The sequence below is a fragment of the Zophobas morio genome, unplaced genomic scaffold (assembly GCF_036711695.1).
Source record: "Zophobas morio isolate AGI-343-1 ecotype UQ-CSIRO unplaced genomic scaffold, CSIRO_AGI_Zmor_V1 ptg000044l, whole genome shotgun sequence".
Lineage (NCBI taxonomy): Eukaryota > Metazoa > Arthropoda > Insecta > Coleoptera > Tenebrionidae > Zophobas > Zophobas morio.
In genome coordinates this window covers 5,791,512-5,815,820 of record NW_026972149.1, presented here as the reverse complement: position 1 = coordinate 5,815,820, position 24,309 = coordinate 5,791,512, and the positions used below count along the sequence as shown (strand labels likewise).

Genomic DNA, 24,309 nt, shown 5'->3' with positions numbered 1-24,309 from the left:
TCCGCACCTACTTGTGCATCAGTTCCCCGAAGTTAAAGGCTCCCTTCTGGGTTAAATGCAAACGAAAATAAAATTTATTTGTTTTTAATTTGGTTATTACAAAAATGATCTCGAAATTGTGCAAAGTACAAAACTGATCACTTCCGGCCATTCCAGTAATTTATGACTTGCAGCCAATCAGTTACCTACACAAAGAGCTGTCATTCTTATTTTGCATTTCTGTTCCACTTTCATAATTAATTATCGGAATCAACAGTGCTTACAGTATTCAGATAATTATCTTGGTATTGTTCAAAATTAAGACAACAACTAATTCAGTAGGTTTTAGATTAAATGATACTACGTGTGAGCGCAAATAATGTCTCAGTGGAAACTAAAAAAGGAAACTTAAATTTCAACATGAACAGGAGTAAAATGTCGAAAAGTCAAGTTTTTTTTACACATCAGCCTTCTAAATTCTTTTTTTTTTTTACATATGTATATTAAGGTAATGACAATATGTAACTTAAATTTTCTAACCAACTTCTATTCGTAAAAGGAAAATATGGTCCAAAATAAATAACAGGATTAGGTCCCTAAGAATCACCCCTAGATCTCTCCTTGGAATTGCGGTGGTCGCATCGCAATGTCGCATCCCAAAATCTAATTTTACAATCTTTCAAAAAAGCGGGATTTGTAGGACTTTTAACGGAATTAATATAGGTTTATTTCATTTTAAATTGTTATATTTTTGTAAATAAATTTTGTGATGACGTCATCAACCTTTTGGTGGGGACAAAATATTGTGGCAGCACAGAATTCCCAAAATTTTGGGAAAATGAAGTAGGTAGAGAACGTTTTTGATTTACTCAAAACATAAATGGGTTCATTCGTTAATTTTTTCACATCCAGTATAAGTAATTTTAAAAAATGTTGGTGACATTACCAAATTTTTGGAAAAAACGAATTTGGGAGAATCGATTCAAATAATAAAGGCACCTGTAGAAAAAATGAACTATACTTTTTAATCATTATTATTAATGTAATAAGCGTTAAATTTACCACAATTCGACTCAAGACTGGTTAAAACATGTGTACTTAATTGTATAAACGCTATCAAGATCGCGTTAGTTTAAGGATAGTCCGATATACATAGCGCGCGTAATTCAGCTTCCGTTTAAGCCGTTGTTGCGCATTCGGCGTCCGGGATGCAGCTTTCGTAATGATTTTTTGCGGGCGTCGCGGCGTTTAGCCCAGTTCGAATTTGCGGCGAAGCGACGAGACAATGAGATCCACATAAAACAGAGAGCGGCGCACCGCCACTGCATCTCGTAGATTAGCCGAGGTTTTAGGTGACGGCGGTGGTGTATTGGCTACTTGTTGCTACTCGGCGGGCGCGAGCGTGGCGACGGCGTGGGGGCGGCGAATGGCCTCGCGGTGAATAGCTGCGCTGCGTGGCCGCGGCCAACCAGCGGCGCTCGCTCCGCCCGCTCACGCCCATCCGCCGTCACTCGTTACTGCCGTCATTAGTCACTTGTTGGTGGTAACGGCAATAGCTTAGCACGGGCCTCGCGACCGACCTCGTGTGCTGTGTGTGCTGTGGGTGACTGCGACTGCTGCCGTCATGCTGCCCTACCAGGCGGTGGCCATGGACTACGCCGTCTCCTCGGGCTTCCAGAGGCAGCCGCCGATAGGGATCGGAGTCAACATCAACCCGGCGTTCACCCACTCCTGGTTCGTACCAGCGGATATGTGTGTCTCCTACAAACAGACTCCTCTCCTCGAACCAGGGCATGTCAACTTATTTTTTGATTAAACACCTAATTACTTATATCGAAACCGTCACACTAAGGCTTTGCCGCCCCCGACTCGAACGACCAAATAGCTGAAAATTTTATATGGCCAGCTATCACTTCACACTTGCAATACGGATGATGATACTTAAAGACGTACGAAACGTCTATCACAATCGCGCTGTCACCAATGTCAAAATTACGGTTCACTTATCGCACTAAACAATAATAATAATATGTAACCTCTAACGTTTCAGCCAATCTTGAGTCGAATATTACACTTAATACACTGATAAATAATTTTTTGTGCAATACCAACATTTAAGAAAAAAATAAACAATTTTCTTAATTGTGCATACTAATGTATTAATTAAAACAATTCTTAAAGATCTTAGACTGACTTTTTATTGAAAACATTTTCGCGGCTAAACCGCCTTAACTATTTAATACGAATAAACCCCCTTAACGGGTTATAAAACACCTAAAAACTCCTTTAGTAAAAAAAATGGTACGATTTAACTTCGATATATCTGAACACAAGGTGCAAACAATTTGAGACACAAAAACTAAAAGTTGACAGCGATTGTAAACATTTTTTACAAATGACTATATAATTCTATACGTCATCATTTTTCTGCGGGGAATGAATAAATAAACTTTTGGCGCGTTTTTCCATTTTGCGGTAACGACTTTAAAATTGTAAGTAACCGGTTCGGTTGTTTCGAAAATTGTCGCAAAATCTGCATTTTCGCAATCTACAATCTGTATAATTGTACGTATAAAGTAAAGTGAGACTCTAAATCTACTTGCGGTTATAATTAGAACGGCAACCAAATTCGTCTATTCATCCCCTTCTAGAAAACTGATGACGTCACCTCAAAACATTAAGTTGATATTTTAAATGTGTACCACGTAGTCTGTCTACTGAATTAGTGGAATATGAGTTTTGTATTGTTGTCTCAAAAGTCATATTCCACGAATTCAGTAGCTGGACCACATATAACATCATTCTTGACCGAAGACCTAAAGACCGAATTCCACGGTGTGTCGTACGTCAATCGCCGGTAGGTGTTGTATGTGGAATCACGTGCAGTAAATATTTACTTGAAATATATATCAGATACTTACCACGAAAAATTTTGGGGGAATGTCATCACATTGGTGGTAGCACTGATTAGGCAAATTTTGGTTAGCCTTTTACCATCCACACGATAGTCCTAACATACACTTAAAATTTAACAATCGCGCCGGTAGTTTCGGAGATTATCTCTCTAATAAAAATCTGGATGGACCGCAAACAGACAGACAGACTGAAACGGAGGACCTATTTCTTCTACTCTAGGGTCATGAAACGTCGACAAAATATTAAAGTAGTGGTTAAAATTCCTGTTTGAATTCAACCTGCCATCTTGAAAATCATAAACTCGTTTTGATTTTTTTGTAGTTTGAAACAAAAAGTGCTAAAATTTGAAGACCCCTTCAACAATTGCGGCGAAGAGACCTAACCCGGCCCTGATGATTTTTATCTTCGTTTTGTTGCATTGTTCATTAGATTTTTGTGGTTTTGCCATCAATGACTTCTCAGAATCCAGGGTTTTCCTATTATTAATATTTTGGGGGGGTAAAGTCCAGACGTAGATGGGTGACCAACTACGCCACCTGTATTACTTAACTTTTTGTTAAAAAAAAAAGTCGGAAAATATTTTTTTTGGTGTTAAGAAGTCATGCGTGCCAAACTTTTGACGTTGTACTAATAATTTTCTTTGTTTGCTATAGTGATCACATTGATAGCCGACATTATACCACAAGACGGTACATCAACTGAATATTAAATGTCGACGGACCTTATAAGCTTATATAACGTTTCTTTATGGGCGCAATTATATGCACTTATATAGTTCCAGACACTTTCCATTGAAGTTACATGAGTAAGAAATAAATCATCAGACAGCTATAAGTGCCATTATGTAAATTAAAAGATGATGTTGATGATGTTGATAAGACGGCTTTAAATCCATATGGATTGCTTTTATGTGCAAAGTCCAAACGGTATACGAATGTCAAATGTCAAGTAAATTTGAAAGCAAGACATTGATATTTTACTTTTATCTTCATATTTTCTCTATTTTTTCATTCTTTGCATTATAGGGTTTTTGTAATATTAACAGGTCTTTGAAGTTTTGGCGACGGCATAAAGATACTGTTTCAAATTTGGCAATCCTTTTAACACCATGGAAGTCTTTTTGATTTAATAAATCGATTTACTCACCTAATAATTATTTGCCATACCTGTAAATATCAGTTCAAGTTACTTTCATCGTTCTCCTGTCTCGAACTCTTCTTCTTCTTCTTTTTCCACTCTTATATATCTTTTTCTAACTTTCCTATTTTTTTCTTCTTTATTACCTTTTCACAAGCCCAGTATTAGAGTCCAGATCCTCTGTAACAAATTAAATAAATCAAAAAAACGATGAAAATCACATTGAGCGAGAGCACTATCTTGCTACTCATTTTCCGTCGGTTTTAACTTACTTAACTGGTAAGGTTCACACAAATTTTTAGCTACCCCTTGATACGAACAAAATTTAAAAATTTGAGTTGAATCTTGAATCTCTTAAAAATCGTTTGTGTAAGTACTTAGAGACAGATTCTTCTTTACCTGCGCACTATGCTCTGTCGTAAGATGTAAGCACAAAAATGTTGAGCGAGATTGAAAGATCAAATGACCGTATTCGGCAATAAACCGAAGATATAGATGTTTTGCGAGTAATAGTTGCTAATCCTTTCATTCGCAGCTTCATAACTGTTGACAATAAACACTGAATCGCAGTGTTCATAAAAGAGGGGATTTTTCTTTGGAACGAGATCGCTATATGTTCGAGTTTTTTTTTAGTGTTGCGTCAAAATATGGTGTAAATAAGGCGAGGTCCGAAGATAGACGAGGGTGTGAAATAAGCGAGTAAGGCGGCAGCTTGACGCAGTGATTCATTTACATTTGGGAAAATCTCAATGTGTGATTGAAAGAGCCACAAGGGGCCGAGTAAATTACGCTGAAGCAGCGAAATCAACAAATCCAGACCGTCGCGCCGGCAATTGGACTTGTTTTCATTTTATTTTAGTACACCCCTATAAAGCGGCATTCCCAATATAATCGCATTATCTCCTACTACCCTCCTTTAGTCCAATAAAACGAAAAAACTATAAGAATTGATCATAACGGGACCGCAATAACAGAAGGTGGCGAGTAAAAGCGACCGCTTTGCCGGTTCCGGAAGGAGCGTATTCCGGTCTACGGGGACCGGAGCCGATAATTGAACCAAAGAATTGTCTCTGTCGGCATCGCGTCTGCCCAATTTACGGCAGTTGCGAGGGGCAGCGTGTGAAAACAAAATTAAGGCGAACTTTCGGCGAAATTGGTAGAAATTGGCCTATGCTACTTCAACCGTCATTTCGGCCCCCGGGGACCGGGCCCGGCCGCCGATTATTAGGTTATCCGTCCGGGCGCATACCTGGCGACACCTCGCCCCGCCGGCCCTCCCTAGGGACCGCGGTGGCCTTTCATCTCTTCTCGAGTGCAAGATCCCTTGCATAGGCATTCTGGAAGAGATGGGGAAATGGCGCACGTCCCACGTCACACTCATGCCGAAAGACGTTTTCTTGCCGGAGTCATTCCGGAATGCTGACTGGCAGCCGCGGATGGTCCGGTTTATGGCCGACCTACGTGCGATCGTATGTCGCGCTAATGACCGGACCTCCCGGGGGACTCACACCCGGACCGACATCAAAAAGCTTCCGGATCTAATGTTCCAACATGTTTACGCTTCCCATCAAACAATACCGCCGAAACACGACCTCCGCTCGGACGCACACCGCCTACCCACATTCTTCTAATGTCATTATAAACTCCTCGATCTTCTTCCTCGCCACTTCCCTCGGCGATCCTCTCTTAAAACGCAGCCGCATTCGGCTAATAAATTAATTTCGTTTCTGCGTACGAAGGCGTAGAAGGGACATAATATAATTTTTATTGCACAAAGTCGGAACTCTGCCTCACAGGCCGGAAACCCGCACGGACAGAATACGTCGTTACTGTTATTATAATTGCAAAGACAGCCACAAACAACACAAATAGGACTGTCGTTAACACACAGAATTAAAAAAGTACACATGGTTAAGTCCTAAGTATATCACTACCACTGTCATAAACGGATGTAAACGTAGCACCACTCCCATAAAAATACGTAACTTGTTCAATTTGCGCAATCATAGGCACACTTTTACAACTGGGCAGGGCAAGTATAACATCACATTCACTGTTTTTGTTATAATAGCTACCGTAACATTCCATTTATATTATTGTACCATATTTGATTATGGAAACAGGAAAAAAGTACCCAATCCAAGTTCATTTCAAATCCACAACGAAATTACTAGAAAGATCATCTTGTATATTCTTAGTTTGTGAACGGCTGTATCTAAACGACCTTCTCACCTCCTAGAACCAAAACCCTAAACAATTTAGAGACTGAAGCTAGTCTTGTCCAGTTACAATGGTTGAACCCTGAACCCATAGTACCAATAAAAGTTCTCTATACTTCACATTGGATTCAAAGCCTTCACAATACTCCCTTTTCTATTCTAGGTTCTACGTTCTAAACAGTACCTATACCGAATAAGACAGGCGCGGATACAGGATTTCGTTTAGGGGGGGGGGCAATTTTTGTGGTATTTTACCTATCTCCCAGAAATGCCTTCTAAACAAAAAAAATATATAAAATTTTAACTAGTATACTCTTTTTAACATAACATGGGTGATATTTGGTTGTTTTCGTTACACGTATAGTGTACAGTAGAACCTCGATAATCCGAATTAATTGGGAAAAAGGTGTGTTCGGATTAACGATTTGTTCGGATCAGCGATTTTCCCAAAAATCTGAAAGGAAATTGAATGACAACTTCATACACAGTTGAAAACAAATTTCAAGAAATAAACCTTAATTTTATTAAACAAAATTAAAGAATTCTTAAGCAACAATAGATAATAGATACATTCTAAAAAAATATTACTCCGTGACCATAAACACGCTATCTTTTTGGAATCAACACGCCGGGATCTATACCCTGACTTTTTCAGAATTTTTAGATGAATTTTTCAAAAATGAAATTTTCCATTATGTATTACCTCCGTTATGCAAATTTCGACCCATTCTCGACGATTTTCGAAATTTAACTAAATACATTTTCTTGTAGATTTTGGACCTCAGAAGTCACTTCTAGCTTCATTTCTTCGATAACTTAAACCTTTTTCCAGATTCGTCCAGTTGAACCACTTATGGCAGTTTTTAAAAATTTCGAAAAATTCGAATTTCACACCGAATTTTCGAAAATATTGCTCGGTTACCATTAACATGCTATATTTTTGGAATCGTCGGGATATACATATCCCTGAATTTTTTCAGAATTTTTAGGAAATTTTTTCAAAAATGAAATGTTCCTCATGCAAATTTCGACCCATTTTCGACGACTTTCGAAATTTAACTACCTAAATACCTTTTCTTGTAGATTTCGGGCCTCATTTCTTCGATAACTTCAACTTTTTTTCCAGAATTAAATTAATTAATTCAGTGCATTGAAATATGGCAATGTTTAGAAATTTCAAAATACTCCATACAACATATGTAGAAAGATCTTGCGTCATTTTTGCAAGTAGGTGCGTGTTTTCAAGTTCAGTTCAGATTGTAGAGTTTTTGTTCGGATTAAAGAAGCATGGATTTCAAATAGCCTGTGTTCGGATTACTGGATGTTCGGATAATCGTGAATTCGGATTATAGGGTTGTAGGTGCTGTATTTACAAAATGAAATGCGATTTCAAAATTTTGAAATTGGTCAAAATAAAGTACCTCAATCGTGTGTCAGGGGGGGGGCAATTGCACCCATTGCCCCCCCCCTGGATCCGCGCCTGGAATAAGATCAAAATGCCGTTCACACCGCTCCTCAGTAGTAACCTAGATACACAAAAATGTTCTACTGTAAAGTCAAAACACGTTTTCTTACTGTGTCAAACGTAAAATCAAAAAAAATCAATACATACAAAAGAAAAACTAAACATTGGTCGAAGGTTATTTCTCTTGCCCTTGAAGCATAGTCCTGCAAATCCCCCTGCAAATTTCAAGGATGTGGACGGGAAAAAATGTAGATACTTTCAATTTCTCAGTACATGCTTAACTTTGACACTACGTTTATATTTCGACAGAATTCGATTATTTGCACGTTCAGATTACAAGCAGCAGCGGTTAAAAGAAAATGAAATTTAAAATATTGCTTATATAATTTTGATTTTTTCCCAAAAATTTGGGTGCCAAAAGTAAAAACTCAATACGGATTCATAAATCACACATGCAGGAGTGAAATTCATCATCACTTTTTTGGGGAGGCATAAACGAAAAAAATTTGATGAAAGATTTATCATGCTTACGATAACCTTAAAACGTTTGCAAGATTTCAGAGCATTCTGTTTTGCAGTTTTAAAGTTAAGTTGCAAAATGTTATGCAGTTTTGATTTTTTTCCAAAAATATGGATGATTTGGAGGTGACGTCATTCTATTGTTGGTGGGGACGATTAACCACATTTTGCTTAGTGTTTTACCATCTACCCGATATTTTTGATGCACATAAAATTTGGCGGTCGAGTAGTTTCAGAGTCTAACAAAAATCCGGACAGGCGGCAAACAGACAGACAGACAGACGGAAATGGCAAACCTATTTCTTGTATCATGGAATGTCAAGAAAATATAAAAGTAGCCAGTCGTCCAATGGACTCGATTACAATACTTCCTCCGGAAGTAAAAACGGGCGTTTTCGTTGAACCACACTTGGAAACTTTAAAAATATTGTTCATATTCCATGGCAACAACATTGTTTATAAATTATTAATTATAGAGTGAAGATAATAAATTTTAACCAACAAAATTGAAAGTAAATATTCCGCAAAAATACAACGTGTCGGATTGTTTTAACTGCCCCATTTTAAAAATTAATCATGAATTGTCATTATTCCATTGTCGATGTTGGATTTTATAACCTCATACATTTCCGGTTCTACATGTCAGGAGTATGATCACGCGTGATATGTAGAAACAGGTAGTACAAGATCAAATTGTACATGATTGGTGTACTGAAATCGACTTATACCAATCGATCCATACTCCCTAAGTAAAATTAAAAGCAAACACAAGATTGTAAATATCTATGATTTTTTATTTTGTTAAAAGCTCGACAGTCGACAAAACAACATTCGTTATTTTGTCTAATGACATATGAGAGGCGTAACGTCACACAACTAGCCATAACAAAATAAAGCCTTTGCACAGAAACGTCATAACACATAAAAACATATATTTAATTAATTTAATTTTAATACAACATGCATGCGTCTTACGTTACCGACGCTGATTATACTGCGTCGCGCGACGCGCAGAAACCCCGCCCCTAATAATGAAATAATCGAATCAAAATTTTTTAGCCACATTTTACTTCGGTAATTTTAACGTAAAGTGTGTAATGAAATTTTATTGGGAACATTCGTTTGCAATGAACATAACCAGTTTCGTTCAGGTTTTAGGGGTTGCAGTAACGAATGTCTAGAACGCCACTAAAAAACAGAGAAGAAAAATAATCACGTTAATTAAAATTAGGCGCGAACATAAATCGTATATCGTCAATCGAAAATTAAATGACTCACAGCAGACCCTGAAAACAGTCTTCAAGGTGATGCTAATATTATTTACATTCACGTTTTAAAAATACAAACTAAAAACGAGAAGATAAAAAAAATCAAAAAAGGTCCGCAATTACCACATAGAATATATTTAAGCCTTGTGTCAAAAAACTGAGCATTCCAAGTTGTCTACCGATGAGGTACTGTCAGAATTCATGAATGCTACAAATTCCGTGTCAAAATATTAGTAAAACCAAAGCATACGCGTCCGCGAAAGTCACTTTGTGTACGTGTAGCGGAAAATTTTTTCGATTGTGCGATTTTGACGAGCTCAAAATTTGCAAAGTTCGTGTCTTTGTAGGTGCCGTTGACGGATTTGCATTATCAGGTGTGCAGAAAATTATTCATGCAGGTAACATTGCTATCGGTATTAATTGTGGTATGTTTATTCAGTGTTGTCACACAGGTGTAGCATAATTTATCGATTTCTCAAGATATTAAGAAAATTGTTAATTCTTATCGGTATATAGTCTTGTTGTGTTGAAAAAAAGTCTAAGCTTTGCGTTGCAGATTCTTAGAAGGTAGTCAAAGTCGAGATCGTGGTATTGCCGTAATCGAAAGGGGAATGCGGGGGTGGCGGCAATCGGAGATTGGCGTTGTTGTACGTGTCGTGCAGCGGTCGCGCTCAGAAGGCTCGTTAACCTGCCCCTTTCCGTCCGAGTTAATTCTTCGAGTAGAGTTTTCGTCTACTGGACATTTCATTTTAGGATCGCCTAATCATCACCGTCAGCTTTCCGGCTTTCGTATTTTTCCGATCCGGGTTCTGATCCGAGTGCGTTACTTTTCACTTTTATCCATCCTCAGGGACCGTTGTCCGGCCCGATTTCCGCCTCTTTTCATTCGCGACTTATCCCTCTGGGAGCCTTGATTTCAATACGGACCTGAATATCGCCGTGTTTCCCGATAACACTTAACACTTAAATTAAGGGTAAATAACGGCGAGAAGTTTTAGGTCGTTTTCAATACATCGTCCTCCACTAAACTTGATCCTTCTTTTGTTACAGCATCCTTGAACTTAGGAAAGAAAAAAGCAGAGATGCGGCGCGATCGAGGAGAGGAAAAGAAAATTTCGAGTTTTATGAATTAGCCAAAATGCTTCCGCTTCCCGCCGCCATCACCTCACAGTTAGACAAAGCTAGTATCATTCGACTCACCATTTCCTACCTGAAACTTAGGGACTTCTCAGGACACGGCGACCCTCCATGGAGTCGGGATGGACCGCCGCCTAACAAAACGCTAAAAGGTACGTCAACGCAATCCCAGATTCCAGATTCTTCCTCTTTTCGAATTCGTCGCAAGCTTTTAACGCATTTTTGCGATAAACTGTCCACGATGCGATTAGCATTCCTGGCATACAAAGTGGAATAATGGACAAGCGGCGATCCATAACTTATTCATTCTCCGGTTCATCGTACAAATGCTTTAGTAATCAAAAAATCGTGCGTAAGAATTCTAATTAGATTAGAAAGCTGGAATCTGCATAATTAATTCCTTTATGATCTTGCCCCGAGCACGTATACACAAATTTTACTACGAATCCTTGTATAGCAATCGGACGGTAACGAATTTAGCGTGCTTTCTACTTCGTCGACGAACAATGAGGTTATGACACTACCCTGGATCTACGTTTGTGACTGCAGAATAATAAAATAGCCGACCATTTTGTTTTTATTTAGTTGATATTTTAGTCCATTCGTTGCCGTGCTACGTGATTGTGAACCGTAATTTGAAATTTTGCTTAATGTTTATGTTGTTGAGTTGCATACTTAACCACAAAGTCAAGCAGGAAATCGCGCTCTAATGCCGACACCCGCGCTTCAATCTTTACCGTCCCACCTTAGATACCAATAAACACAAATACAGAGCTCGATAAAATATTATTACCGATAAAACGGATTAATAGGGGCCGTTCCCAATTGCAGCTGCAGATGGGAACAACATCTTTCATAAAAACAATATCGGGGCAGTCGAGGACCTCTCTCTAGAGACTTCTTCTTCGCCTGGTCAGCTCTCCTTGTATACCAATCCCACCCCTGGCACACCGCCACCGCCGCCGCCGCCGTGACCGACGGTCACTATTCTCCGCTCGGATAATTCAATAACAGACCTTTAGCTCGTCAGCACCGGAAGCGGCCGCCCTTTTTGCTCGAAGAATCATTAATCCAATTTTTCATAAAACGAACACAACAAAAATCAAGCATCTACTTCACTCAAAACGATCACCGCCAGAAATCACCGCCGAATAAAAATCCGGTGCCCCCAGGGATCCACCTTCGACCCCCTTATTACAAGTCAAGGATTTCTTGCTGAGAGTAATTTTCCACTCAAAATGCACATGCTTCACTCACATTTGGACTTTTTTCTAAAAATATGGTGAACGTTCCCACCAAGATGGAAACACGTTCTCGGACAAATAGAGTCCATCAGCCGTTGACATTTGCAAGTGACTTCGGGTTGTAGACTACTCTTATCGAGTGTCTAAATGAAGCTTTTGCACTAAAAATATCAAAGTCGGTGTCCCCCAGGGATCTGCGTTGGGCTCATTTTTTCGCGCCCAGAGTGCAATTATCGATTGATTTGGCCGTGTAGGTAAATGAGCTTTTGTGTGTGTGTCTGTTTGACGATTATAACTAAGTTTTCTGTAATTTGGGGGCGTGGAAGGAACGCACGGTTAATCGAGTTTGGCGTGTGGCGGTCGGATCCGGCGCGGACGTTTTTGATAAATTTTTGAAGCGTGCGGGGAGCGGGTGTTTGTAAATAGGAGCCGCGGCGGTTCAAAGTTATGCAAATGCAATATAATATCGAATTTGGGTAATTCGCGGTTTGAGTTGTTTGAGGAGCGTCGGTAGCGGAAGCAAAGCAAATTTCATTTGAAAACTGAAACAAAACACCCTAACCCTCTAGATCAATGTCAATTCATTAAAAGTGTGCAAGTAAGAATGTTCAAGCGCGGTCTAATTCTCAATAATTATTTCGCTTGGAACCCTCGCTGCCACAAGTACACGAATTACGGCTGTGAATTTTCCGAGTTTGGTTTACAATAAGCACCACCTAATTTTATCATTCTCGGCCGGGGATAGAATTGGATTTGCGAGTTTAACAGCGAGGGTTCATGATTAGATTTACATGTTGTAGTTAGGGGCCTACCGCTCTAAGCGGGGCCGAGTTAGCGCGATGACACACTTTCAATCAAGCCGAACATACACGTCAGATTGTCACGGCGTTAGTTAGAGACAACCCCGCTTTAAAGACAACCCGCAAGTTGCCGGAAAGCGGCATGCACGTACGCACCCAAACTTCCAACATATAGAACAGAAAGACCGGCCCCTGTCAAATTTGCAAAATTTCGTCTGTTTTCCCAACTCGACAACTTACAAATTTCCAAAATTATCTCTTCCACCCCTTTTAAATAAATTTGAAGATCATATTAAAAGATTACGAGGAAAAATATATTACGGCCAGTGTCTCGCTGAAACGAGTTATTACTCAAAAGACGATTTAATCTTACGGTAGATATCATCATGAACAATTACAACGATTTACAAAAACTGATTTTCCTGCCTGGAATGAAAACATCTCTTAAGAGCTACATTCTCATTCGCTATTCATCACACACAGTATCTCCGTATTAAAATCAAATAAAACATTCAAAGTGAACAGATTTGCTTTCGTTCCAAACACGCAGCACAGATTCTCGTTAGCACAAACAAAACATTCGGCTTTTCTTTTAAAAATGTTAACCTGATTTGATATAAACCCTTGTGTCTACTCGGTGCCCCAGTAATTCCATCCGCTGGGTTGATCCCGGTGCATCTATTTACATTACTCGATGACCGTCCAAATCCGATTAATACAGTCCCGTTGACATGTTTTAACTATAGAGGAAGGTACGTCGTTAACCCTATCATGTCAGTCAATATTGACGCGGAATCGGGTTAGTTTCTAGCTCTTCATTAATAATAATAACCAGAAGAGTAAGAATATTTTTATTCCCAACCGGTTATGGAGCACACAATTGCAACAATAAAAAATAAGGAAACGAAACATACAAGCAGTCATTTTTGTGAAACGATCAGTTGCCCGTACTGGTAATGTTGGTTGCATAAGCGTCGAACTCCAGCAGTGCGTTGAATTTACTGAGAACTTTCATAAATTATTCTAACATCCAAGTGGGCACTATTTGTTCTCCCTGTTTCGGAGTGCGTAACTTTAATAGCAATAGTTCAAATGTACTAATAATTTAGACAGATTAGCCATCTTTAAAATGTCTACCATTACTAAGAAGTGACACATCTGCAACATTTTTAAATTTCACAGGGCACTGGATGTATGCACGTTCGTTAAAGCCCTCATTTACAATTAAATAAAAAAGTTGTAGGTTATGTGATAGTTTACTCAGTACAAAATGTGCAAATCACTTGAATGAGTATTTTTTTTTTAAGATGTATAGTTGAATCCGGTAGTTAAGACTATAGGTTGTTCCAATAAAGCATTTATGTTCGTTTTAATTAAAATATGTTTAAGAGAAATAAAAAGGTTACTAGTGATCCTGTTATTGTCGGCGCGAGCTCTTACAGGGTCCATTAGCAAGTTGAGCACGTGCCCTCATTACCGCTGAGATCGATGTACGTAATGCTCAGCAAAGCTAAAGAAATGCTTTCAATTAATTAAAATTTCCATTGCGGCATGGAGTACATTGTATGAACGAAGTTGGTGTGCGTAACAAGATTGGTTACGACGCGCCAACAACTAGGGTGAGTCAATCGGAAAGATAAGTCACAAGAGTACATTTCCAGTAACTGTCTATAAAGTTAGGTATAGGGCGGTAATATTTTAGAGATGACATTATATCCAATTTGTTACAGGTTTTGGGTCTGTATCAGACAGGGAACGTCTAGTTCCGTGCGCGTCTCATATGTTACGTAGCAAGTATAGATTGTAAAAACTCCAATATTGTAGGAAATATATCATAGCAAAATTAATATATCAAGAGAGCCATTCGTCAGAACTATCACAACAATCGTTTGTTTTATGAACAGCAAAATAGACATAAATGTCAATATAGGGCCCGTTTTCCACCTTACCCCAAATATTTGCGCTTAATTTATCATCTGGATACAGATTGAGAGATAAAAACTGGTGGAGCGGTAAATCCCATTCGGTGTGATGATATTCATAGCTTTGTTACCCTTTGCTTGGGTTTGACTCATCTATTAACTTTGTTACAGCTGGAAGGAGTCGATCTGCGGCGGGGGTGGCGATGGATATTTTCGAGCAACATCAAGGCACGCACATACTTCAGGTGAGGATTCCACGAAATCTTCGTGCCGCATTATTTATACATGTATTTGTCAAAGAATATCTTCCAAATGGCATAAAGTCTCAAAGCGTTGTGGGACAAGTTACTTATTCCTGTCATGTCTTGACGGTCATTCTTTATACACCGAAGGGATCAGACTTCAGTCGGGGAAAATTGGGTGGAAGGAAGTAAAAGGCTTGACGAAACGAACGGTATTAGATCAGCAGTCTTCTGTAATATACGACACGTATAATAAAAGTCACTTCGTATGACTCATCTCTCATATATTGAATTAGTTTTTGGCGATAGTACAATGCGAATCGCTAACCGCTTAGCGCTCCTGACTGAATTCTAACTAGTCGTTTATTAATCTGCTAAAACGGATTTCCTTCTTTTTTTTTCAGTCTTTGGATGGATTTGCGTTGGCTTTGGCAGCGGACGGTAGATTTTTGTACATTTCGGAGACCGTCTCGATATACCTCGGTCTTTCTCAGGTAAGTGAGGATTAAACAGATACGGTCATGTAACATTTGTCGAACTAAAAGTAACTCGCGACAGTCGACACTATGCGCCTGTTTCTCGCTATATTCTATCCGCCACCCGCGGCCGACCGCCCCGTTGGCGAATGCTCCTCACGTAGTCCTCTGCAGCAGCGTGCCTGCCATTCATAATAGGACTGGCGGGTTCCACAATCAATAGGGTATTTGCAACTGCGGGAACATGGCAGACCTTAGAAGAACACGTACACGTTATCACCTATACTCGCTTCGGACAAACATCTTTATCCTTCGACTGCCTCAAATCACCCATTTGACAAAATAACGCGATACCCTCTAAACAACACCTTCTAATTCAATCTCGACAATGCGAGTTCTGGCAATAATACATGCCGCTGCTGTCTTTAGGTGGAAATGACCGGCAGCAGCGTCTTCGATTACATCCACCACTTGGATCATTCCGAAATGGCCGAACAGCTGGGCCTGGGACTCGCCCAAGGGCAGAATTTGGCCTCGCCCGGGAGCGGTTCCGAAGAAAGCGCCTCCACAGCAGGTACCAATAATCCAGACGGTAAGACAAGTTTCATTCGGCGCCACTTCCCTGAGTTTGGAGGATTTTGCAATAAAATTGGAATTGACTTGGTGACTTTTGAGTCGATGCAAAAGTTCGATGCAATCGTATGATTCCGACAGGAAATGGTGGTTAAGCATGCAGAGGCTGCCTCATGTACGTGGTCAATTGTTATTCTGTAGTGGTGTTATGTGTCACGCCCAGGAATGTTGCGGCAGCCTGTGTATACCACTGGATTTCATTCAATTGCTTGACTGGACACTCTAATAATCAACTATAACGTAAATCTAGCCGAATTGTTATCAATTTCACCAAAATATTTCAAAATTGTTTGCTCCAAACGCAGTGCACACTTTCGTCAAGACGAGTGTTTCGTTGCAGTTTCGACGGTCATGTCAATCGGTACGAACCCTCCCTTCAAAGGCTTAGATCGGGCTTTCTGCGTCAGGATGAAGTCGACGCTAACCAAAAGGGGCTGCCACTTCAAATCGTCGGGATATAGGGTATAAGTCACATTCCGAACTAACATCGTTGTCTGACGATCTCCTTCCAGGTCGTCTTGATGTTGTGTCGGCTGCGACCGCAGTATACGTTCTCTCATTCTCGAAAATCACAGCCGCCGCTCCTAGGAATGGTCGCTTTAGCCATCGCACTACCGCCTCCCAGCGTACACGAAATTCGATTAGAATCTGACATGTTTGTAACTAGAATCAACTTCGACTTTAGAATAGCACACTGCGAACCGAAAGTTTCCGATATGTTAGACTACACCGCTGAGGAATTAACCGGTAGAAATTTATATACCCTGTGCCATGGTGAAGATGCCAATAAATTAAGAAAATGTCATATCGACTGTAAGCTAACACTAACATCCGTTCTATTACGGCACCCCTTCATTTAATTTCTTCTTTCCATTATTCCAGTGATACACAAAGGACAAGTGTTAACCCATTATTACCGACTAATGAACAAAAGCGGGGGATACACATGGATGCAGACGTGCGCTACAGTAGTATGCAATTCAAAAAACGCAGACGAACAAAATATTATTTGTGTAAATTATGTAATAAGGTAAGGACTCGCAAAATCACCCCTACGATCGATAACGCTAGCCTAAAACTGAACTTTCTCGAATCCTGATCCCAGTTTCTTCGTGGTGTGTTTGTCATTTTGTTGATTGTCATTCTTCAGAGCCACCACAAAGGGACCAGAAAAACTAATCGTAGATTTAGAATCAGCTTGTCCAAGTTTGTAAATTTCTATTCCTCTTCTTGATTTTCGATCGTAGACCAGTGTAATTCACAATCGCGGCCGAGGAAGGAATACCATGTCTAGAAGACACATGTCGATACCTTTGCGGCAGTGCCCTATCGTATCGACTGCGTGTAGTAGACTTGTTATCTTTACGGCCTCTGTTGTCGTCGTCGTTGACGTTATGTGTTTGTAGCGGTCGAGAATACGAAAACATGATCATGGACTGCTGTCAAATGGAGGACAATACTCACATGGTGAAGCGGGAGGAGGCCAGCAGTAACGACCCCGAGAACGGCTCGCCCGACGCCGATCGTGGAGGTACGTTAACGTACCACCAATGCTAGTTATACATTGTATTTGAATATAGTGTTAATCTGATTCTGTGGTAAGATGGCCGGAACAGCGGAGGCCCGCCCAACCCGCCCCAAGACGCCACGCAGAATCTGGAGGACGGCGCGAGCACGGCCCCCGGCGGCGGCACCGGCGGGGCCATCGAAGAGACGGGGGAGCTCCGCAGCCGGCGGCTGGAGCACGTCCCGGTGTCGCAGCTACAGAGCACGCCCGCAGACCATCAGAGGAAGCCGGTCTCGGCGCGGCGGCCCTCGAAGCGCAAGAACGCCTCGTCGGACGACGATGAAGAGGAGGAGCAGTCGCCGGCCCACAGGAACACGGCGATGAGCCCGGCCTCGTCGTGCCACTCGATGAGCGCGCACCCGGTCACGTCGGACTCCTCGGGCACCAGTCCGAAGAACCTGGAGGAGGGCGGGGGCGGCGGCACCTCGGTGAAGGACCTCGAGAACGCGATGTCGAAGCACCTGCCGTCGTGCAAGTCGCCGCCGCACCAGCCCACCGACTTCAGTACCGACGCGCTGCTCAAGCAGCAGCAGCGCACCACGATACAGTGGATCGGCGCCCACCACCAGCAGCTGCAGCAGCAGGGGCCGCTGCCCGCCTCCGCCCTCCTCCGGCAGCTCTACGCGAACAGGGAGAGCGTGATCCGGGCTAACGTTCACGGTATTACGAGTTCGACGAGTCGCTCGAGCAGTTCGACCGGGTACTACCCGGGGGACGGACAAGTGGGCGTGGGCCCTCTGCCCACTCCTCCCGGCAGTGAGGGCTCGTCTTCGTACAGTGAACACCAATTTCTTTTGTCGCAACACCAAAACTACCCGACTAGTTACTCGATGGACTATCACTCAGCAATGACGCCTCCGTCCAGCGTTTCTCCGCGTGACAAACATCAGCAGTTGCACGGAGGGGTTCCTTTCGACACTCCTGTGCCGTACCAAGACGTACTACGTCATCAGTACCCGGATAGTCCGCTGCCCCTCAAACCGCAGGTCTACTCGTACGTGGAACAGCCCCAGTTTTACCACCACGGCGCGGCTAGCGCCGGATTCCATCTATACCACCCCGGGAAGAGTACCCCCGCCGCTCCCGCCAACTGGTACTCCCCTTCATAGTGTAAATACGGACTCGCAGTGAATTTGACTATGTTCCTTATATAATTTATGTGAACGATTTATAATTGTTAATACTAATGTGGTACTATTATTTTTACTGCTAGTGTAATATTAGTACTGTTATTGTATTTTTTAAATGCAAACAAATATGAAATGTAGTCGGCAAATTAACGAAAGTGCTCGTTTAACTATTTTTAAACCAAAGAAAATAATATAAAATGACATGATCCAGTTCTGTTCGAAACGCAAACCGAATCTAACACTCTAACATATCAAATATGTTAAGACTTTTTAGTTTCACTATATTATTTTTTCTACTTTCATCATGTTATTTCGTATTATTTACCATCTACAGTGTCATTGTCACAATTGTTTTGTGAATTTATTTATTAAGATTTATTATATCGGAGTTCCGTAACCGTACTTTTTGCCGCATTAAAATTAACACAACTTAAAGATTAATAATGTGTCTACAAAATAAAATGACTCCTATATAGTAAATGTGTTGTATAATTTGAGAATGCTGATGGTACAGCATACCAACTGGTATATTATACTATGTACATAATTTTTAGATAGCTGTATGTATATTACTCTTTTGTTGGGCATTGGTGACAGTATTTTGGGCTATTTACATTGAAAAGAAACACTTACTCTTAAACGAGGCAAAACAGATCATATCTACATTCCAATTTTTGATCACGAAATAATCAAATTTCTGAAGATGTGAGTGTTTAAAAACAATGCATTAATATTTACGATCACGAAAAGGTGCTGACAATGTAGGAATGTGATATTCTCTTTAATTTGTTAATTTTTCTTGTTCCAGATGTTAGAATTAGTTGTGTTATGTTGTCACATGGTGTTCAGTACAAATTTAATATGTGAATTAATATGAGAGCTTCATGGATATGTAGCAACATATTTATGTGCAATATATACTTAATTCAAATTTTGTTTAATAAATTACCTTCACAATTTAGTTAAATGTGTAATTTGTGACTGCTCAAATTTGTTTTATATTTTTTATTTTCTCAATAAATTCTAGCCATTTTGTTTCTACGAACCAAATTTTGTATTTTCATTTAATTCAAAGTTAGTAGTGACGAAATACCCATGTATGTAAAGGTCAAAATCCATTAACCCGTTGTTAGCTTACGTAGTAATAATTAAAAATTCTACCTCGACACTTATTGTTCACACTTTCACCTTACATTTTCATCACAACGGCACCGTAACTTTCATTGTGCCAGACACAAATCTTGTCAACATTATATTTTCTCGCAATAAATCACATACATCACGAAACTTTTATTTTAGTGAAAAAAACGTATCAAAACTCTTTATTTTGTCATTGTTTACATATAAAAATGTCACCATGTGAAAGGTGCCCTCTCTCTTAATATTCGCACTCCGTATTTTTCCCACTCGGAGGCTAAAATCCACAACTCGTGTGCCGTCTCTAAACACGACATTATGCAGGCACCCTTCCAAGCCACCATAGCCGGATCCATATCTCTCGGATTCGTTATAATATCCAACTGTTCTGAAAAACAAAACCAAAAAATGAAACCATCACGAGTACTAAATTTTCTTGTACCTGCTCTATATAAATACGGTATTTGCAAAGAAATCCTATTCTGAAGCCAAGTACCTATCCCCGAGAATTTCATCCCTCCCCCCACGATTAGAATACACCCGTACATCTTCCGCTTCAAGTCCTCGTTAGCTAAAAACGACCATAATACACCCACACATCGTGACGCAACAACTTACGACATCTATCGATGCTCTGGAGAACCGCCTGGTCCAACCCGAGAATCTGTCCAGGTGCGATAACGAATTCTTTGTCGCAACTTGGCGCGACGGTATCTATAGCATCAACCACAACGTCGTCTTCATTTGTAGGATTCTGCGATTGTTCCAAGTATGGCTCGCTCAACAAATCCGCTGAAGCTTGTTCCATATTGTCCTTCATCCCTTTTCGCTGTCAAATTATAAATACTCTGGTTTTTGATATTTCGAGGTTATGTAAGGACTTTTTATACCACCGTTCGCTTATCTGTTCTTACGTGAGGAAAAATAAAGCGAAAAGCAATATGCGCAACTGTTACTTACTCTAATCTCTCTTAAGTAATTCTCGTCGTGGGAATCCTCGGGGTCTCCAGTTGAACCTTTCTGGGTTCGGATTGTTTTGGGTCCCGTGATACCAAATAGTTCAGGACTGAACATACTAAGCGGCGCCACTATACACTCATCGCCGACTTGGATTGTGTATTTTAATATAGGTTTACCCGGATGTTTCAAAATGAGTGTTTTTTCTTGCGAACCGCAAATATCCTAGAACGTCGAGTGATAAATCGCTCAGTTAGTAGTTTTAATTAATTGTCTCGTACCAGATTAACATGACAAAAGTCTTCCTTCAGCTTTCGCAACAACATCGTGTCTAATTTATTTTGATCGCTACATTCTTTATAAGGGAAAGCGCACTTTTGCAACAGCCAATAAAATATCTGGGTAATGTCGCCACCTCCGTATTCTAACCTAACCTGTTTAGGGTTTAAGAACAAAGAATAAGTGATACAAGGCGCACATAAACAACAAAACTTATCAAAGTGTGAATTGTTTTTCTGAATGGTTACACAACCGCACGAGTCATAAAATACGTACTTCATGACAGATCATCCAAAGTGAACACAAGCACAAAACACAATTTCCAATCTCATTTTTTGAAATTTTTAAATAACATTTACGACGAATTCTTGTCCAAACACTAGTGCCAAAGTTCACGAAACGGTTTCATATAACCTCACAATTTATTTATTATCTTATGACATAATTTACGTCACGATTTGTCAATTTCATAGCCGCCCGCGATTTTATTAGTCAAATTTAGATGGTTTAATTATTTTGCCAGTTAACATACCCTTGTATTTGGATGACAAATACCATCTTCAACACACGATACTGAGGTTTTCTGGTCACCCACATCCACCACGCATGCGTAACTTAATCCAGAACCAAAAGTAGCGGCCACATGGTCCTTAAAAACACTAATCAAACATGAAACATTCATTCATATTGCAACAAATACTTGAACAAGAAAACAGCTACCAAACCCCATTCTACACAACAACATATACATGAGTTCCCTCAAATACGTCCTATTGTAAACATCCGGTATTATAAGTACGGCTTTATGATGCTTGAAATCTTTTCTATCAATTTGAAAATGAGTTTCTAAAACATGTGTCCAGATCGTTTCTAAATCTACTAATACTGCAGTCATGGAGCCCCCAGGTCCTGGATGAATATTAAAATCGCCCCTTTTAAACGGAAAGTGAATATTAAAATTCTCTTTAGGGTCCAGTTTCAAAATCTACAAAACTCATTACAGAGGAATATCGCTACAATTGTTTTTATATTACGTCATTTCCTATAACTACATCTCCTTCACATTTCAACCAGTCGCCCCCACTGGGTCCTATTACTTCTGGCGTCGCTCTTCTATTAAAAGCCGCGATTTGTTGAGGGGGCGTTGCATACCGTCTTCGGCCGTCTGACTGCAAGCATGACTGCAAAGTATGAGAAACCGAGAGTCTGGCGTCTTCAAATTCCTGTGGTTGACTCTAGAATAATTAATTGTATTTCTACACCACAGTTGGGTTAAAATTCTCTACCAAATCCACTCGAGCGGGTAAAAACGCATCTCTATACTGATATTTCTTATTCAAACACCTTCTAGCTATCGCATGCAAAATTGTTAGCGGATTTAAGTCAGAAGCTCGCCCAATTCTCAGGTTCAATGATCCTGGATGTATAACGATGATAGTTTTCGATTGCAAGTGCTTCAACAATTCATTATTTTCCACTGAATGTAAATACAAACCTGTTTACCTCTGGAGGCGTTTCAGAATACGCAGGCATCATTCAATTAATTTTATTTCTTTAAAAATACAAAATTATAACCTCACTTTTTCATGACGAAATAAGTTGTGTTTATAATTGTCTGAACACATCACATTGTTATCCAATACGTGACTTAAATTGACTATTGTTTTAATGAATGGTTAAATATTACACACATCTTCAACTGAAGGCACTAAATTACAAAATCGATGTGTTAAACACGGACCTGTATCAACAAATAGCTGATTGGTGGACGAGCATGGTAGCAATTTGTGATTGGTTCAAAAAGCGAGATATGGGCGCGCGTTTTAAATATGAATTTTAGCAACAATTACTATTTATGTGGAATGAAATAGTGACACGAAAGTAAGTTAATTGTAAATTAAGTAGTAGCAGTGCGTGAGTCATATTTATATTTCTTATTAAATACCGCTAGAAAAGACCAAGAATTAAAATGTAGTACGGTTTTACTGGTTGCCTAACCTCTGATAACCGACACTCATTTATTTATGTTCAGTGGCGTATCGTCACAAAAATGCACTAATAGTTAGCAACTATGATACTAAGAAATGTTACAAATGTATAATGTATAGTAGTTCAACTTCCCACTCTTAAACAAAAACCAAAATATAGTTTCGATTCTCTCTTTCCTGCCTCTTTGGATAGATGGCGCCGTTAAAATAAATCTGACAAATTAATAAATCTGGTGCATACATTTATTAGTTTATTTACAAAATTAACGCACATTAAACCCAAAAATTAAAATAGAGTTTCATATCACGTATAATTTACAATTTTTTTTAGAAAAAACGAGAAAAGTTAACATCATTATGACAAGGCAGTTATTTATTCAAGTAAAGTTTAAAGTTGCAATCTCTTGATGACTATGACATTAAATATCATAATTCAAAATATAAATGTTGTTCACACATTGCTCAGAGCAGTTTCGTCATATATATCACGATTTTATTTAATTTTTGTTTCATTATTTCTATTCTAAGTGGTGATAAAATCGGAAATAAAATCTGTTATCTCCATTTTATTGTAGGTAAACCCGGCCTAACTTAAGACACAGCTTTGTATTTTGTAATCCACACTCAACAGTCTTTAATAAACAAGTAAACACGACTTAAATGAGAAATAAAAAGTAATGGGAATTATGCTGAGCAACGAAAGTAAAAATACATTATTTTCCACAGAATGCTAAGCTATTAAATTGTAATAACCTTTGTAGTGAATCAGCACTGAATATAAATCAAACGTTCCGCCTCATCCACACAAAAGAAGGTAAAAATTTATTTTTAAAATTGCGAGAAGCGCGTCGTTAACGACCTAATAAAACTCACGGTGGTAACGGGATTGCTGTAAAAATACATTTAGCTATTTTCAAGTGAACTTTAAGTTAAATATTTGTTTCAGAGGTATTTTAGTTGAAAATAATTGATAGCGATTTATTTTTCAACTAAAAGCAGGCGAAAAAGTCGTTCTATTTCTTCAATTCCGCCGGAAATAGTGCGAATTTTTGGAATTTAAATAACAGTACGACCCTATCACCATATATAGAAATCGAAAGGAGATGTTTTCAGTTGCGATATAGTTAAAATTAATATCGTGGGTTTATTTATACAACGTTTCAGAACGAACCATTGTTTCGTTTATATTTCTAAGCACAATAATACGTAATCTTAATGTGTAGTATGTAGAACGGTTTGGATTTTCATATTTTCATAGCCGCTACATAGAAAGTCAAAAGTTGACGACAAATCT

The 24,309-nt window shown here is 39.5% G+C and overlaps 2 protein-coding genes across 5 annotated transcripts in view; one reads left to right on the top strand and one right to left on the bottom strand.

Moving 5' to 3' along the window:
- The window catches only part of Trh (trachealess), a 114,223-nt gene extending 94,369 nt beyond the window's left edge, over positions 1–19,854 (top strand). For 2 of the 4 annotated variants that reach the window (XM_064072978.1, XM_064072975.1), the window contains 9 exons: positions 10,554–10,792; positions 14,778–14,851; positions 15,253–15,342; positions 15,754–15,916; positions 16,298–16,419; positions 16,470–16,770; positions 16,840–16,987; positions 17,364–17,488; positions 17,561–19,854. In XM_064072978.1, coding sequence (XP_063929048.1) covers positions 10,554–10,792; positions 14,778–14,851; positions 15,253–15,342; positions 15,754–15,916; positions 16,298–16,419; positions 16,470–16,770; positions 16,840–16,987; positions 17,364–17,488; positions 17,561–18,633 — 2,335 coding nt within the window. In that variant the 3' untranslated portion in view covers positions 18,634–19,854. Of the gene's footprint in view, positions 1–1,510; positions 1,771–10,553; positions 10,793–14,777; positions 14,852–15,252; positions 15,343–15,753; positions 15,917–16,297; positions 16,420–16,469; positions 16,771–16,839; positions 16,988–17,363; positions 17,489–17,560 lie in introns of those variants that run through there. The other 2 variants (XM_064072976.1, XM_064072977.1) reach the window with 2 other exon arrangements.
- Positions 19,855–19,929: 75 nt separating this feature from the next.
- On the bottom strand, positions 19,930–22,806 carry LOC135141675 (actin-related protein 8-like). Its single transcript, XM_064072980.1, has 10 exons — positions 22,531–22,806; positions 22,314–22,481; positions 22,062–22,262; positions 21,728–22,012; positions 21,560–21,676; positions 21,030–21,182; positions 20,752–20,973; positions 20,410–20,620; positions 20,234–20,362; positions 19,930–20,179 (listed from the first exon to the last, which is right to left on the bottom strand). The coding sequence occupies exons 1-10, from the start codon at positions 22,561–22,563 to the stop codon at positions 20,007–20,009; spliced, it is 1,692 nt and encodes a 563-aa protein (XP_063929050.1). The 5' UTR covers positions 22,564–22,806; the 3' UTR covers positions 19,930–20,006.
- Between the last annotated feature and the right edge of the window lie 1,503 nt (positions 22,807–24,309).

Excerpts from the sequence above, each read along its gene's own strand:
- LOC135141675 (XM_064072980.1), bottom strand. The coding sequence starts at position 22,563 with ATGATGCCTGCGTATTCTGAAACGCCTCCAGAG. Across the intron at positions 22,482-22,530 it reads ATTCTGAAACGCCTCCAGAG|CACTTGCAATCGAAAACTAT; the intron begins GTAAACAGGTTT and ends GAATTGTTGAAG. Across the intron at positions 20,180-20,233 it reads ACCGTATTTATATAGAGCAG|AACAGTTGGATATTATAACG; the intron begins GTACAAGAAAAT and ends TTTGTTTTTCAG.